The sequence below is a fragment of the Galdieria sulphuraria genome (genome assembly GCF_000341285.1).
Source record: "Galdieria sulphuraria unplaced genomic scaffold scaf_37, whole genome shotgun sequence".
Lineage (NCBI taxonomy): Eukaryota > Rhodophyta > Bangiophyceae > Galdieriales > Galdieriaceae > Galdieria > Galdieria sulphuraria.
The window spans coordinates 53,169-67,163 of record NW_005178438.1 but is presented as its reverse complement, the minus strand read 5'-3'; the positions used below and the strand labels follow the sequence as shown (position 1 = coordinate 67,163).

The 13,995-nt window shown below is 38.2% G+C and overlaps 6 protein-coding genes across 7 annotated transcripts; 2 read left to right on the top strand and 4 right to left on the bottom strand.

The window, feature by feature from the left end:
• Positions 1-13: 13 nt before the first annotated feature.
• Positions 14-3,438, top strand: Gasu_41680 (uncharacterized protein). The gene is made up of 3 exons (XM_005704785.1): positions 14-1,472; positions 1,534-3,230; positions 3,277-3,438. The coding sequence occupies exons 1-3, from the start codon at positions 31-33 to the stop codon at positions 3,291-3,293; spliced, it is 3,156 nt and encodes a 1,051-aa protein (XP_005704842.1). The 5' UTR covers positions 14-30; the 3' UTR covers positions 3,294-3,438.
• A 24-nt stretch (positions 3,439-3,462) lies between these two features.
• Gasu_41670 (phosphoglycerate mutase family protein) lies at positions 3,463-4,263 on the bottom strand. Of its 2 annotated transcripts, XM_005704783.1 has the most exons (4): positions 4,219-4,263; positions 4,064-4,170; positions 3,847-4,013; positions 3,463-3,801 (listed from the first exon to the last, which is right to left on the bottom strand). In XM_005704783.1, the coding sequence occupies exons 1-4, from the start codon at positions 4,253-4,255 to the stop codon at positions 3,495-3,497; spliced, it is 618 nt and encodes a 205-aa protein (XP_005704840.1). In that variant the 5' UTR covers positions 4,256-4,263; the 3' UTR covers positions 3,463-3,494. The 2 variants fall into 2 exon arrangements, with proteins under 2 accessions (XP_005704840.1, XP_005704841.1); XM_005704784.1 differs by lacking the exon at positions 3,463-3,801 and having other exon boundaries at positions 3,803-4,013.
• A 2-nt stretch (positions 4,264-4,265) lies between these two features.
• Positions 4,266-6,023, bottom strand: Gasu_41660 (heat shock transcription). The gene is made up of 2 exons (XM_005704782.1): positions 5,281-6,023; positions 4,266-5,225 (listed from the first exon to the last, which is right to left on the bottom strand). The coding sequence occupies exons 1-2, from the start codon at positions 5,999-6,001 to the stop codon at positions 4,768-4,770; spliced, it is 1,179 nt and encodes a 392-aa protein (XP_005704839.1). The 5' UTR covers positions 6,002-6,023; the 3' UTR covers positions 4,266-4,767.
• A 9-nt stretch (positions 6,024-6,032) lies between these two features.
• On the bottom strand, positions 6,033-9,583 carry Gasu_41650 (ATP-dependent RNA helicase). The gene is made up of 3 exons (XM_005704781.1): positions 8,059-9,583; positions 7,325-8,003; positions 6,033-7,272 (listed from the first exon to the last, which is right to left on the bottom strand). Exons 1-3 carry the CDS (start codon positions 9,466-9,468, stop codon positions 6,173-6,175), a joined length of 3,189 nt encoding a protein of 1,062 aa, XP_005704838.1. The 5' UTR covers positions 9,469-9,583; the 3' UTR covers positions 6,033-6,172.
• A 10-nt stretch (positions 9,584-9,593) lies between these two features.
• Gasu_41640 (cyclophilin) lies at positions 9,594-10,518 on the top strand. The gene has a single exon (XM_005704780.1). The coding sequence runs from the start codon at positions 9,613-9,615 to the stop codon at positions 10,483-10,485; it is 873 nt and encodes a 290-aa protein (XP_005704837.1). The 5' UTR covers positions 9,594-9,612; the 3' UTR covers positions 10,486-10,518.
• Positions 10,519-10,537: 19 nt separating this feature from the next.
• On the bottom strand, positions 10,538-13,973 carry Gasu_41630 (kinesin family member). The gene is made up of 3 exons (XM_005704779.1): positions 11,588-13,973; positions 11,055-11,539; positions 10,538-11,004 (listed from the first exon to the last, which is right to left on the bottom strand). Exons 1-3 carry the CDS (start codon positions 13,928-13,930, stop codon positions 10,611-10,613), a joined length of 3,222 nt encoding a protein of 1,073 aa, XP_005704836.1. The 5' UTR covers positions 13,931-13,973; the 3' UTR covers positions 10,538-10,610.
• Between the last annotated feature and the right edge of the window lie 22 nt (positions 13,974-13,995).

Below are 13,995 nucleotides of genomic sequence, written 5' to 3'. Positions count from 1 at the left end.
CAACCACAGTCTCCTTTCATTTTCTTTTTTATGACTTGCAAGTCCATTTTGTGTTCCACCGATAGAAGCAGCAAAACATCTCGTGGAACGAGAATTTCTCACTCTTGGGCCCAATTGGGAGCTTGTTGTCCTGAACTTTCATATGTTTTGTCGTCATATGAAACGTTGTTGTTAAGAACAATGGAAGAAAAGGCTGTCACTTATCTATCTTGCCATCGTAATCGTACTGTCTTTTACTCTGAAAAGACTGTAGTGAGTTGTATTTTTGGGTTTTATAGCAATACGACACTCGGTTTCTTGAATAACTTAGCACACCAGTATGTTGTCTGGAATAACTGTAAAAGATGTCATAGAAGTTTGATTTGCTCTTCATGGAAGGAGCATTCGAGTCATTGGGGTTCCAAAGTAGAAAAGAATCTGACCAAACTCTTTAGAAGAAGAACAACGTGGAAAGGGACACCAACAACTCTTCCCACAAACTCTTCAAAGCAGAACCAAGTATTAGCCACAACTGTTTTGGGAGGTTATGTACTTGATGGAGAAGAGGGTGAAAGAAGAGCAAGTATGGAAACACTTGTGGCAAAAGTCGAAAAGGAACCTCCCAAAGAGGAGAAAGTAGAAAACCAGAGTTTCTCGGTTTCTTCTGCTATGCATAATAGTGATAATAATGGAACTATTGGATCCTCAGAACTACCTATAACTGTAATAGTGGGTCCCGATATCGATGGAAGGTTAGAGTTGGTTAGACACGCTATGAACTCGTTAGCTTCCGATCTACGGATCGTCTATCTTGGTTTAATAGGACCTCCTGGGTTCAAGCAGATTCAAGAAAATTTTCGTAGGGTTATTTCTGCTCATGATAAGAGAAGAGGTTCGCAAATGTTACTCATGGATAAGAATGAAGTCCATACAGAAACTGACAACAAAGAAGAAGAAGAAGAAGAAGAAGAAGGGTTCGTACGTGACAAAGAAGCCATCTCGAAGAGTAAGATGGGAGGTATTCCAGGAAGAGTGGCGTTTTGTGCCAGTAAAGAAGAATTATTTGAACAACTTGAAAGTATTGTGAAGGAAGGAAAGAGTGATTACGTTATACTGGATGGGGGTGCAACTTCAGAACCTCAAGTCATTGCAAAGATGATAGAATCCAATTTTCCTTCGGAAGAGAAAAGAAATGCTGAACGCATTGTTCGTATTGACTCTCTAGTGACTGTATTGGATGCTTCCAAGTTTCTGGAAGAAATGCATAATCCAGATAGTCTTGCTAATGACATTGGAGAAACTGAAATGGATGCCAGTCAAATCTTTATATCTCAGCTGGAATATGCCAATTTGATTGTTCTTAACAGAGTTGACGAGCTATCAGAACAAAGTCTCAATGAGTTGGAACAAGTTCTGAAAGTATTGAATATGGATGCTTTGAGAATAAGAGCACTTTCTGGAAAGATTCCAGTTTCCTATTTTGCGAATTGTAGGTATTATCAGTCGAGCAAATTGGAATTTTTTACCTACTTGGAAAAAGTTGTTGACGAATAGTAGTTATGGTACAGATAAGAGAGTTTCAAATGATATGGATTCCATGATGAATAATGCTATCGATAACAAAGATGAGAATTCTGTGGAGAATCTTCCATTGACCAAGCAGGAAACAACAACATCCTCTTCAGAAAGGAGTGAGTTTGCTATCGTTCCTGAATGGCTTTCTACATATTCATTTGTATACAATGTCGATCGTCCATTTCATCCCAAACGTTTATACTCTCACATTTCGAATTCGGAAACTTTCCGAGGTATTATTCGGTCTATTGGAAAGATTTGGTTGGCAACTAGAATGGATAGTCCTTTGGAGTGGAATCAAGTGGGTAGTACAGTTTCTTTGAAAAGAGGTTCACCGTTTTATGTTACATTACCCAAGGAGGAATGGCCAAAAGATGACAAGTCAAGAAGTGAAATATCAGCGAGTTGGAATAAACGGTTTGGAGATAGAAAGACTGTTATTGTTTTCCTTGGCATCGATATGAATAGAAATCAGTTGGAAAGAATGTTGGATAGCTGCTTGCTACAAGACGAAGAGATGGTATTTACAGATGCTTGGGCGAGCTTTGAGGATCCCTTTCAGGAATTGGTTCCTGTGAGTGAAAGTTCTACAAAGTCTGAACAGATTCAAGTGGAACAGTTGCAGTCACAAGACCAGTCGGAAAATAAGGATACTGCTTCAATGAATGGAAGTCAAGAAACTACGTATGACGTTCAGAAAGCTTCTCCAATTGTACCTTCAGCTTTTGATATATTAACTTCGCTTCCTTCAGAAAGCGAATCAGACGCAATGGAAAGTACATCGTTGCTTACGGTAGACTTTCTTAATGAAACGAATGAGCCGCCATCATTAGAAGCAGAGAACAGTTACATTCTTAGAGAAGGTGACCCTCATAAGACACAAGAGATGTTGCAGACTTTTCCTAAGAATGGTCTGCCTATTACAATATTAACTGGTTTTCTAGGAAGTGGTAAGACTACTTTGTTGAACTATATACTTTCCCAATCAGGTTCCATGAAGATAGCAGTAGTTGTGAATGACTTTGGTGAGTTGGATATCGATAGTCGTTTGGTAGAAAAGAGTATTTGGAAAGACAAGGGAAACTTATTAGTAGAACTGAGCAATGGATGCATCTGTTGTAATGTGAACGGTTCTTTTGTGGAATCTCTTCAACATTTAAAGGGTCAAGAGAAAGAATTTGACTATGTTATTGTGGAAACTACGGGACTAGCAGATCCAGTACCTCTCATTCATTCGATAGTTTCTACTGATTTGGTGGATGAATATCGAATAGATGGAGTCTTGACGTTGGTAGATGCTTCCAATTTCGATACAACTCATCATTTTGATAGTGAAGTTGCTTTGAATCAGATTCTATCAGCGGATGCAGTTCTTGTTTCCAAGACAGACTTGGTTTCTCAGCAAAGACTTGACGATATTATGAAGTTTTTGAACAGAGTGAAACCAGGTATTCGCGTTCTCCGTTGTATTCGAGGACGTGTTCCATTACCTTTGATATTGGATATTGGCACAAGTGTTGAAGCCATGAAACAATCGTTATCGCTGGAAAATAATCAAAAGGCCAACTCTTTACATGAGCATCCGCATTTAGATGATTCTCTTCATTCACAACACTTGCATCAAGAAGCGTTTGTATCTGTGTCATTTGAGAGTGAAAAGCCTTTTGATGTTCGCCGTTTTCGCGATTATTTCTTACAAAAACTTCCCAACAATGTATTTAGAGCAAAAGGACTTTTGAAATTTGATGGTTATCCTCAACGTTATATCTTCCAACTTTCAGGAAGACGAGCTGACTTTGATGAAGATGAATGGCCAAAAGATGAACCTTCCAAGAATCAGTTGGTACTCATTGGTCGTGAACTGGATGCGAAACAACTGGAAAATATTTTAAGGAGTTGTTTGGTACAATAAATATATACATGTTGTATATAGAATCGTTTTAATGTTTGGCTATATAGAGACATTCCAACTGAGCATTTCCAAGATAAGGTAAAGAACGATGGTTTTCTAAAGCAACTCCGGCAAAATAGGTACGAAGAATTTGTAAAACATCTCCGTGGGAAACCAACACATAAATATGTCCTTTTGATGTTTGCTCACATCGATGAATCACTTGTAAAGCTCTTTTCAAAGTGTCTTGCACACTTTCCACATCCCAATCAGGGTCCATGGCATCCATTTGCTTATCTGCATCCCATACAACTGCATAGTTTTCATCACGAGTCATATTGAAACGGCCAAAATATCTATTCCAATACAAAAGAGCTGTATCCAAAACAACTTCAACTTACCTTTCTCTCAACAAAGGATCTACGATAACCTGAAACTGCAGTTGGGTGGCTATTATCTCAGCGGTTTCTCTGGCACGGGAAAAGGGAGAAGCAACCAAAGTTACCATCTCTTTGTTGTATTTTTCACTCCAATCCTTGTCAAGTGTTTCTTTTAAATGTGTAGCAGCCTATTGGAAAGTTATTGCTTTGAAAATATTTTGATGGATGGATGACTTGCTTGTTGTGCTTGTTGTTTTCCTTTGTCCGTCAGTCCATATGAGTCTAGTATACCGTTTTCACTATCTGAAACGATCAAGTGTTCTACATTGGCTCGACTCTCTCCATCTAACCCTATCCTGAGTATTTGTAAAGTATTTTGAATATATCACATACGACGTAGAACATAATAAGAATTGGCAAGTACATCCATCCAAAGAAAGTATTCTTATTTCTATTTTATCCAATCACAGCATATTTCTTATTCACACAAACACACACATACAAATATAAAGTCATCGTTTGTATTTTTTCAAATATTCATTCAAAGGAGTCCTATCAACGCTTGGCGAACGTGGGTCCAATAATCTTTTCTCTGTCCTATTGACAACAGGTGACTGTTGATTGAAACTTTCCTCTTGTCTTAATATTCTTTTGAAAAAGGATATCCAAGGTAAGGCCGAATATACTCCAGGTGCTTTCGTTGTTTCATCTACTTCAAGAACATTCTCAGTAGAAGAGACTTGCTTGTTGCCTAAAGGGCTCTTTTCAACTATAGTTTTAGAAGAAGGAGTGTTTACAAGTTGTGTCTTATCTTGTAACGGTTGTCGTTTCATTTCTCTCATGAAAGGAATGAAATTCAAATGGACACGAATGCGCAAATTTATACAATCAAACTATACAACAAATGTTGTTTCTTTCTCTCTCTTTCTCTGTACGCCATAACTAAGAGGAACATTCCGAGTTGCCAATACTCCCAGATAAACTGCTCATATCTACATGTCCACCATTATCCAATTGCCACTTCCTAAAACATGCCGTATATTGTGTACTTTGTTCAGACAAAGATTCCAACTCTACATCTTCCATAGTATTATGCCTTTGACAAGGTACTGATATTGGATGAACCTTCTTTAACGAAGATATTTCATAACCCTCCTTCTCTCGTTCCATACAACAACAAACATCCGATTGAAAAATGTCGTCATCCATCTGCAAAACATTTTTCTTTGGTAATATATCAAACTCCTTATCCCATAACTCACCCAAAGCAGGTAAATAAGTTTCATCCATATGGGTATCCTTTGTAGACAATCCTTGATGGAGTAAATAAGCTTTTCCTTGACAAGATAGCCTACCAGTCTCCTTGTTGAGTGATGTGGTGTTGTTTGTGTCCAAGTTTGCTATCATAGAATGAATAAGTTAGTTGATATATGCAATACAACAGGAAATACTTACAATGGGAATGAGAATACTGCTCTACATAGTCAGACATACACTTTTTCATCCACCAAAGTTGCCTTTCCAAAGACTCGACCTTCTGCTCATCCAATTGTATAATATACGATAACCTCCTTTGTCTTTCTTTGGAAGAAACCAACTCCCTGCATAGCCACTCCCATCGGTCCTTGCCACTCTTTGTAACAGGGCTGTCTATATGTTTTGCTGAACTCTTCCACTGCGTTGGACTTTCACTATAGTCACCCAAAATATCTGTTGTTGTTCCACTCTTGATATCCTCTTCACTCCCTGACATTGTTGTTCTCTCTATCATGTTGTTTGCTAACTTTTGCTTCTGATTACTTTTTCTTCTACCAATGCGACTCAAAAGATCCTTCCTCCCTCTCTTGAAACAAGGATGTTGAAATAGCCACCTCTCCTTGTCAATCTTTCGAAAACCATATTGGTTTAATTGTCTGATAAAAGAAGAAAAGTTGTTGTGTTTGTAATAGTTGGGAAGTACTTGATGAGCAAACTCCGTAGGTCTAAACACTTCAAAACAATCACCAGAGTGTATCCAGTGAACAAAAGAACTGTTGGAACTTTCAGCTAGTAAATCATAGAGTTTTGAAAGGAATGGGGTGATTACTTGTTCTGTATGTGTTTCTGATGTATTATCTGAGTGACTAGTATTCCAACAAGAAGCTTCTGTCTGAGATACGACATTCCTCCAAGACATGCTTCGATTCGACGAATTCCTTTGGAAGCTTTCTAAGAATAATACATACTGAAAGAACCAATTCTTTTCTTTACCAACGATGGTCTGCTAACATTCACTCTTTCATGGAAAAAATAACAACATCTTTGACTGATACTTGGAAACTATCTTTTGAGTCCTATCTTATTAGACTTATAAATATAAGGAAGCTTGAAAAGCAATATCTCGTTTCAATAGCTGACTTCCTTTTTCAAATAAATGCTCCAATTCTTCGTTGCCAATACTATGAGCAGCTGCAGAAAGCTGTCTTAGCAACTCTTCCAAACGACGCATACAACGAATAATACTTCCTTCGAAAATATGCGTCATTTTACAGATTTCAGCAAAAATGGCTCCACGACACCAAGCATAAACAACATTCATCATACTCGGGTCAAAAGATTGTACGTATTCATCCACATCAATAGGTATCTTACATTCCTTCGTAACCGTACCAACCCTACGAGCTATATTCTGCAAAGTCTGAAATGCAGCTTTCAATTCCTCATCAGAGAATTGTAACTGTTCGTCTTGTTTCTCGTCATATACAAAACAAGACAGTAAAGCAACAGCAACTTCAGCCTTGATTTCATTAAATGCACCGTGAAACATCAATTCTGTTAAGACCAACTCGTCTGCTGTGTTAACTTCACATGCAGTTCGGCCCTTCTTTTCCACAATATTTTCATGGTTGATGAATCCTAAACGACGTAAAACACGCAACATTCGTTTCAACTCTTCACGTAAAATAAGTCCTTGGCCTAAACGAATTTGTCTTTTGACTGCCTTGATTTCTACTAGAATTTGTTCCTTCCTTTGATAGGAATCCATCAGTCTGGAAAGTTCTTCTGGATAAGTTGTGTGAAGCGACAGAGAATACTTTTGTGCAAGTTTGGATGAGAAAAGTTGGTCTTCTACAGACTCAGCTTGTCGAATCAACTTTCTAAACTCCTCATCCTTGATACCCATATCTTCTACAGGATCAAGTAAAGGAATGCCCTTTGGAAACTGACGCATAACTTCAGAAACAGACTTTCCCACTGCTGATCGATTTTCCCGTGGACGAAGGTCTTTAGGCATATAAACACGAATGGAAGACAAACCATCCAATGCACTCAAATGAAATGGCAAAACATTCCAAGAAGCTTGTGCAATATCCTCTTCTCCTTTTGGGGGAACGAAAACTTTTTCATTGGTTTCAGTCAATGGCTTACTAAAAACTAATGCATCGATAAGAAATTTATCTCGGAGACCTAAAAATACACATCTCAATATGAGGTTCGGACAAAAGTTTAGACTCTTTACCTTGTTCTTTTACTTGTGAAGTATTCATTTTTGTGAAATTAACTACTACGCCCCATCCAAAGTCGCGAACTTCTTTGTCTTGTACACAGAATCGAGCAAGTCTTCCAACTTGTAAAAATGGAAGTACATTTTTGGCTTGGAAAACAATGTTACGGACTTTGCTTCGAAGTCTTTCCAATTGGTCTTTGTAAGCAGCAAATTCTTTTACATCATCTTCCATCGAAATTTTCAATTCGTCTTTTTGTCTTAAAAGCTCATTTAGTTTAGCTTCATTATCCGGAAGTGCTCTATCTGCTTGGAACTGTGCTAAAGAGCGAGATATTACATATTCTGGATTGGCTTCTTCCGATCTCAACAAATTAAGAAGCATATTGTATTCCAAATGAAAGGATGAACGAAGAGGATCCGCATTACCTTTCAATATGGCTCGAGCGGTCTCCGGTTGAATCCTTTCATCCACTGTCAAAATCGATATTCCTCTTTCATCTAAACCTCTTCGACCGGCTCTCCCACTCATTTGTATATATTCTCCTCCACTAATAAATCTAAAGGCTTCTCCATCAAATTTACGAACTGCAGTAAAAACCACAGTCTTTGCAGGCATGTTCAATCCCATCGCAAAGGTTTCTGTGGCAAATAGTACTTTAATAAGTCCCTCTTGGAAAAGAATCTCAGTAACCTACACATAAAGTTCAAAAAAATATACGTGGGCCTATTCTTCTTATATCCTATACCTCTTTCAAAATAGGAAGTAAGCCAGAATGATGAATACCGATGCCTCTCTTCAAGAGTGGAAGTGCTGCAGTGATTTGAGGCAATTTTTTGTCATCTTCAGATAAACTATCCATTGCATTCACGAATACTTGTTCTACAAGAGACTTTTGTTCGTCTGTGTTCAATTCCAATTTGGAGAGTTGTAAGGCCAATGCTTCACATTCTCTTCTAGAAAAGGCAAATACAATGACGGGATCGTATTCACGCTCCATAATCAACTTAATAATACGATAGACATCGGAAGCACCTTTAGCAGCCTTTTTGTTTTTCTTATTCATTTCTGCTCCTTTAGAAGTGTCCTTGATTGAGTTTTCTCCAATTTTAGACAATGCTTTTTCAAAAGTATCGTCTCGAAACTGTCCTTTCTCATCTACTACTAAATACAATCCATCTCCACCAGCCGGAAATAAGTAATGCTGTAACGGAACTGGGCGAGAATCCGTGTAAATAGTATGACAAGGTTGATTCTTGAGTTGAACAATCCATTCAGCAAACTCTCTGGCATTAGGAATAGTAGCTGATAAAAATACAAAACGAACATTCTCAGGAACCATTATAATAGTTTCCTCCCAAACTACTCCGCGTTCCTTGTCTCTCATATAATGAACCTCATCAAATATGACCCAAGCAACTTCTCTTATGACTTCAGACCCACGATATAACATACTTCTGAGGATTTCAGTCGTCATTACTAGGCAACCCGCACTAGGATTGATAGTCACGTCTCCTGTCATTAAACCTACGTCAATAAATTCCTCGTAAAGTTCTCGATACTTTTGATTACTAAGTGCTTTGATAGGAGAAGTGTAAATGACCCTTTGACCATCTCTGAGGGACATAGCGACAGCATATTCTGCGATGGCGGTTTTTCCTGCTGAAGTATGTGCGGAAACCAACACCGACTCATTTCTTTCCAAACACCGAATACTCTCTCGTTGAAAAGCGTCGAGTGTAAATTTATATTCTTTTGCTGGTTTACGACTTGTTTCTTTAGGTTCAAAAAGATATTCTCCATATTCGGCAGGTAAGGAAACGTCGTGAATGCAACTAGTCTTCAAGTCACTGTCTGTTGTACAAGTTTCGTTCACAGAATCACTACAATACTCCTGTAAGTGAAAAGACCGCGGTTTCTTTTTATTTTCACGGAAGTTGTCGACTATTTGTGTGTCACTATTCTTTCTTCTTTCTTCGTTGATGGTCAACTCTAGCTTTCTCCACTTTTCTGGAGGTTCAATTGCTTGGTCTTCTGTAACATCCTCGTCATCATCTAATTCCTCCAAAGTTTCTGCAGTCTCCATGGCTTCCAATATGGCATCTTGAGGTCTCTTTGCTTTGGTTGCGTCAAAGACATCAAACAAATCGTCACTCATCGTATAAAATAATCACTCGAATGGTATATATCGCCGATCATCGAATTCCTTCAGATGAAGCTAAGTTTTCTTGATGGTTTCCAATCTTTATATAAACAAAACTATGTTGCTTCTTCGTTCAAGAGTAACTTTTGTAAATATTGTATGAGTCGAAGGCATAAAACATTAGCAACTTTAAAGTGTGGTTTGCGTTGTTCACTTGGTTCTTTTTCTAGAAGAGATTTTATAACTTTGACACTTGCAGTGCTTCCTGTTCCTTTCTTCTCTTTTGTCGAATCCGGTCCTAACAGAAAACCAACTGTGACCAACAGAGTTTATTTTGACATTAGTGTTGGTAATGAGTATCTTGGAAGAATGGTTTTTGACCTTTATGGACGAGATGCACCAGAAACAGTTTCTACCTTTCTACAGTTTTTAAAAGGTGTACATAATAAGGATAGAACCAAAGACTTGAATTTGTCCGATCAAAAATTGGTTGAAGAAGAAGAAGAAGATCTTATATACTCTGAGGAACCTTTCGTTAGCTATGACTTCTCTTTGTTTTATCGTTGTTCACCAGGTATTCTGCTTGAAGGAGGCAAGATTCCCAATCTTCGTTTGACTTCAGTTGGGGATACTACTTTTTATGATATTGGTGGCGCTCTAATTGCTGCGAACCCACAAGTGGAAACCAACTCTTTGAAGCACACAGAACGAGGTTTATTAACCCGCAAAAGACTCCAGTTTGGACCGGAATTTGGTATAACTTTGGCAGGACATCCAGAATTGGATGTTTCACATACTGTATTTGGCAAGTTAGAACAAGGATATGAAGTTTTGGAAGCTATTGAAAGTCTTCCAGTGCTGGTTGATTCTAACAGAAGAGAAGGCAAGACGTTATCTTCAAAACTGTTTGACTGGCAGAGAAATCTTTTTCTAACGATAGGTAGAGATGTATTTCATGATAAACGTGCAGATGAAATTTATCCAAACAAGTTACTTCGTCGAGTAGCCGTTATAAGTTCAGGAATGTTGTAAACGATAAGAGTTTGTACAAGATTTGAATGTTGGGTTGAACATCTATTTAGCACTCAGAAAGCTTGCTTTTAATAAAATTCGAAAAAGAAATTGGGAATGTCCCTGAAAGTAACAACTGATAAAGCTTATATGGCACTTTCCATTTCCATATCAGACCAATCGAGATCGAACAAGTCGTTGGGATATTTTGCATGAACACTTGCTTCATCGAAATCGAATAAAGAAGATGACTCCAAGTCATTGTCACCGGAAGAAAGAAATGTATTCGAAATTCTTCTTTGTACACCTTCCAAGAGGTTTTCTTCATTATACTCTTCATAGCCATCTAAACTGATCACTTTTTCAATCATTTCCAATTCATGCAAACATTGTTGAGTTTTCCAACTTTCCATCTCCAACTCTTGCCATTTTGCTCTTTGTTGCCAATCACTAAAACAGTTGATTAAGTTGTTGAGTTCTTGACGGAGTTTTTGTTCAGTTTGTTTGAAACTCTTCACCTGTTCTTGACTCTTCAACCATCTATATTTCGTTAGGATTGTTACTTGAAAAGTCTTATTCTGCGTACGTACCTCTTGACAAATTCCAAAAGTGCAATTCGCACTTGTAAACTTACATTTGGAAGCAAATAGATTTTCTCAAACAACGCTTTGCATTTTTGAACGGGATGCGATATGATATCTTGACCTTGTCTGATTCTCTGTTTGCGGTATTCAATTTCGATATCCAAGGCCTCAATGGAATCTTGTAAATGGATAATATTCCAACTATCTTCCACATCAGAATACAAGAATGTCGACTGTGTACAATCCATGAGAGCCTTTTGTTGTGTCTCTGATTTCCTTTGATTACTATCCTGATTGGAAACTGCATTGAGCAAAGCATGAGCAGCGTGTTTATTCACAACTGCCACTTCCTTTTGTACGGCCTGATTGATTGTTTCATCTATAGTCAATTTTTCTTTGAGAATATCCAATATATTGGTTTCCAAAGTATGAATCAAATCATCTGCTTTGTCAAACATAGGATGACCGTGATTGTCATTTTTAGTTGTTCCCTAGAATCTTTGTTTATCGATTGATTAGAAACGTATGTCATAACATACCTCTTTCATAAGAATATCGTACTCATCATTGTTGGCTTTTTTGGAAGCTTGACGATTTTGAATCATCTCCAACTGTCTACAGACCTTGACTTCATACTTTCTCAAATGTTTAAAGTCGTCCAGTAGAATGGCTTTGTTCTTCTTACAATATGATAGAAATGTGTCCAATCGATAAGTATTCTGCTCCAATGTCTCCATCTCTCGAGTATCTCGTTGAAACTTATCAACAATGGAGAAACCATTTCCAAGACCAGTCTTCATATCCATAGAAAGAGGTACCTCTTGTGAAGTTTGTTCTCCTCCTTTAGGATTCAGCCATTTTCTCAGTTCGAACTCTTGTGTCTGCAAATCTTCTCTCTTCGTAGCAATCAACCTTCGATACTTGTTGCATTCTAACAAAAGAAATCTTTCGATATGAGCAATCCTTCGTAAGGCAGACTGCTTTTCAGTCAAAATCTTACGAATCTCTTCTAAACAAGCCTCTAACTTTCTTTCCTCAGCTTTTACAAGCCATCCTTCTTCAGTGGACTGGACGATGCTGATGGATTCTATGCCATTCTCCTCCTCTAATAGGCAGTGACTTGAGTCATCGAATATGTCTTTGAGAAACCATTCAAGAAGTTTCTCTTTGTTCTTTGCTTCAGTTTCCCAAACTTCATGGTCCTCTTGTTGTATAATTGAATCCAATGAAGTATCCGGTGTCACTTGTTCCACTGAGAGAAGTTCACTTTTGGACTCTAAATGTTTGGGACTCTCCAGAATAGGGTCCAACACCGTCGAAGACTTTGTATCTCGTAAGTCTTCCTCATCAGAGTCTCCCAAGTTATGGGACGCAAAGTCCAGAAAGTTTTTTCTTTTTTGTCGTTTGTTGGTTGCTGCCATATTCTCTATCTGGATAGCAAGGACGTCACGTTCCAACTTTAAATAGTGTGCACAGCGCCTAAGTGACTTGACTTCCTGTTGATATCTCTCGAGAACACTTCGAGACTCAGATTGACTTGTCAGTTCTTCAACATTCTTTGGACCTTTCCTCTGTCCTTGAAATTCCTGTTCCTCTTTTACACTGTTTTTGGTTGGATGTTCACAAGTTAACAACATTGCACCACTGTTTTCATAGGCAGCTAGTTGTTCTTGCAGCTGTGCCACTTTTTTGCGCAATTCTTGCAACTCGGAAAATGTAGTATCATAGTTGACTACTGGTTTGTTGCGAATATTTCTTGCTCGATGGGCATATTTTAGGGTATTCAGAGTTTCTTGCATAGAGTCTTCACTTGGACTGATACACGCTATCATTGCTGTTTTTGAGTTTCCTCCTAATGAGTTGGTAAGGATGCGAGTCAGTTTAGAGCGGCGATAAGGAACATGACTTCCCCGTTTCTTTTCATCTCCCAATACACTGATGACTTCCATTAGTGCCAAAAGACTTGTATTGATGCTAATTCCTTCTTTCAGTCTAGTTCCTTCAGCATTTGTTCTCTTTGCTCTCTCGGATCCTGCCAAATCTACCAACTGGAATTGGGAGACTATCTTTTTATCTGTTTTGGGTCCTTGAATAGGTCGCTTACTTAAGTAGATAGTGAATACGGCATGAGATCGAGAGGAGCGTTCATTCAAGTCATGAGAAGCAGTTGCTCTATGTATCGCACCACTTTCTAGACATCCGATGGCGTCCTCGTAAGTTTGAATGTTAACTTCATTAACTCCCTCTAAGAAAACATTTCCTGTTTCATCTTCTCGTACTTGGATTTTCGAATTGGGTGCTAGTGAAAAGGAATCCTTTGCATTGGGTCTCCCATCGAGATGTTTTTTGGAATGTTGTTTCAACAAGTCGCGAACGTCTTCGTTGTATATTTCAATGAAAGAAACTTTCAAGGAAATTTCATAATCTTTGGTCATCGTTTTTGCATGATTGCAGATGTCTTCAATGACTCGTGGTATGATTCCATGAGATGGAGTGACAGGTCCAAAACAAGAAGTTCCCATAGTATATGTCTTTCCAGATCCTGTTTGTCCATAAGCGAATAGACAAGAATGAAATCCTTCGAATATTCCATTGATAAGAGGCAAAACGATGCTTTTATATAGCTCTTCTTGCGAAGTGTTGGAGTCGAATACGTGGTCAAACGTAAAGGACTTGTCTTTTCCAATCATTATGGTATCTTGCTTTTCCACCTGAAGACAGCATTGTCTACCATGGGAAGATTCTAAAGAACTGAAAGGTCGCACTCTTACAGCAACGGTGACAGTAATACCCGATTGTCCATTATGATTATTCATAGGGATAGCTCCTCCCGACTCCACTGTACTTTCAATGTTGTTGTATTGAGTTGAATGATTCTCCATGCTTTCAAAATTTCCAACACATTCGCCGTACGATTTGTGACAATATTGTGGTGTATTCTTTGCTT

Coding starts and splice junctions, on each gene's coding strand:
- Gasu_41680 (XM_005704785.1), top strand. CDS start 31: ATGACTTGCAAGTCCATTTTGTGTTCCACCGATAGAAGCAGCAAAACA. Junction 1,473..1,533: donor TCCTATTTTGCGAATTGTAG/GTATTATCAGTC, acceptor GTTGACGAATAG/TAGTTATGGTACAGATAAGA.
- Gasu_41670 (XM_005704783.1), bottom strand. CDS start 4,255: ATGGATGTACTTGCCAATTCTTATTATGTTCTACGTC. Junction 4,171..4,218: donor TTCTTATTATGTTCTACGTC/GTATGTGATATA, acceptor GGATAGGGTTAG/ATGGAGAGAGTCGAGCCAAT. Junction 4,014..4,063: donor GAAAACAACAAGCACAACAA/GCAAGTCATCCA, acceptor ACTTTCCAATAG/GCTGCTACACATTTAAAAGA.
- Gasu_41660 (XM_005704782.1), bottom strand. CDS start 6,001: ATGTCTTGGAGGAATGTCGTATCTCAGACAGAAGCTTCTTGTTGGAAT. Junction 5,226..5,280: donor GCAGTATTCTCATTCCCATT/GTAAGTATTTCC, acceptor ATTCTATGATAG/CAAACTTGGACACAAACAAC.
- Gasu_41650 (XM_005704781.1), bottom strand. CDS start 9,468: ATGAGTGACGATTTGTTTGATGTCTTTGACGCAACCAAAGCAAAGAGA. Junction 8,004..8,058: donor TACTTCCTATTTTGAAAGAG/GTATAGGATATA, acceptor CTTTATGTGTAG/GTTACTGAGATTCTTTTCCA. Junction 7,273..7,324: donor TTCACAAGTAAAAGAACAAG/GTAAAGAGTCTA, acceptor GTGTATTTTTAG/GTCTCCGAGATAAATTTCTT.
- Gasu_41640 (XM_005704780.1), top strand. CDS start 9,613: ATGAGTCGAAGGCATAAAACATTAGCAACTTTAAAGTGTGGTTTGCGT.
- Gasu_41630 (XM_005704779.1), bottom strand. CDS start 13,930: ATGGAGAATCATTCAACTCAATACAACAACATTGAAAGTACAGTGGAG. Junction 11,540..11,587: donor ACGATATTCTTATGAAAGAG/GTATGTTATGAC, acceptor CAAAGATTCTAG/GGAACAACTAAAAATGACAA. Junction 11,005..11,054: donor CTTTTGGAATTTGTCAAGAG/GTACGTACGCAG, acceptor AACGAAATATAG/ATGGTTGAAGAGTCAAGAAC.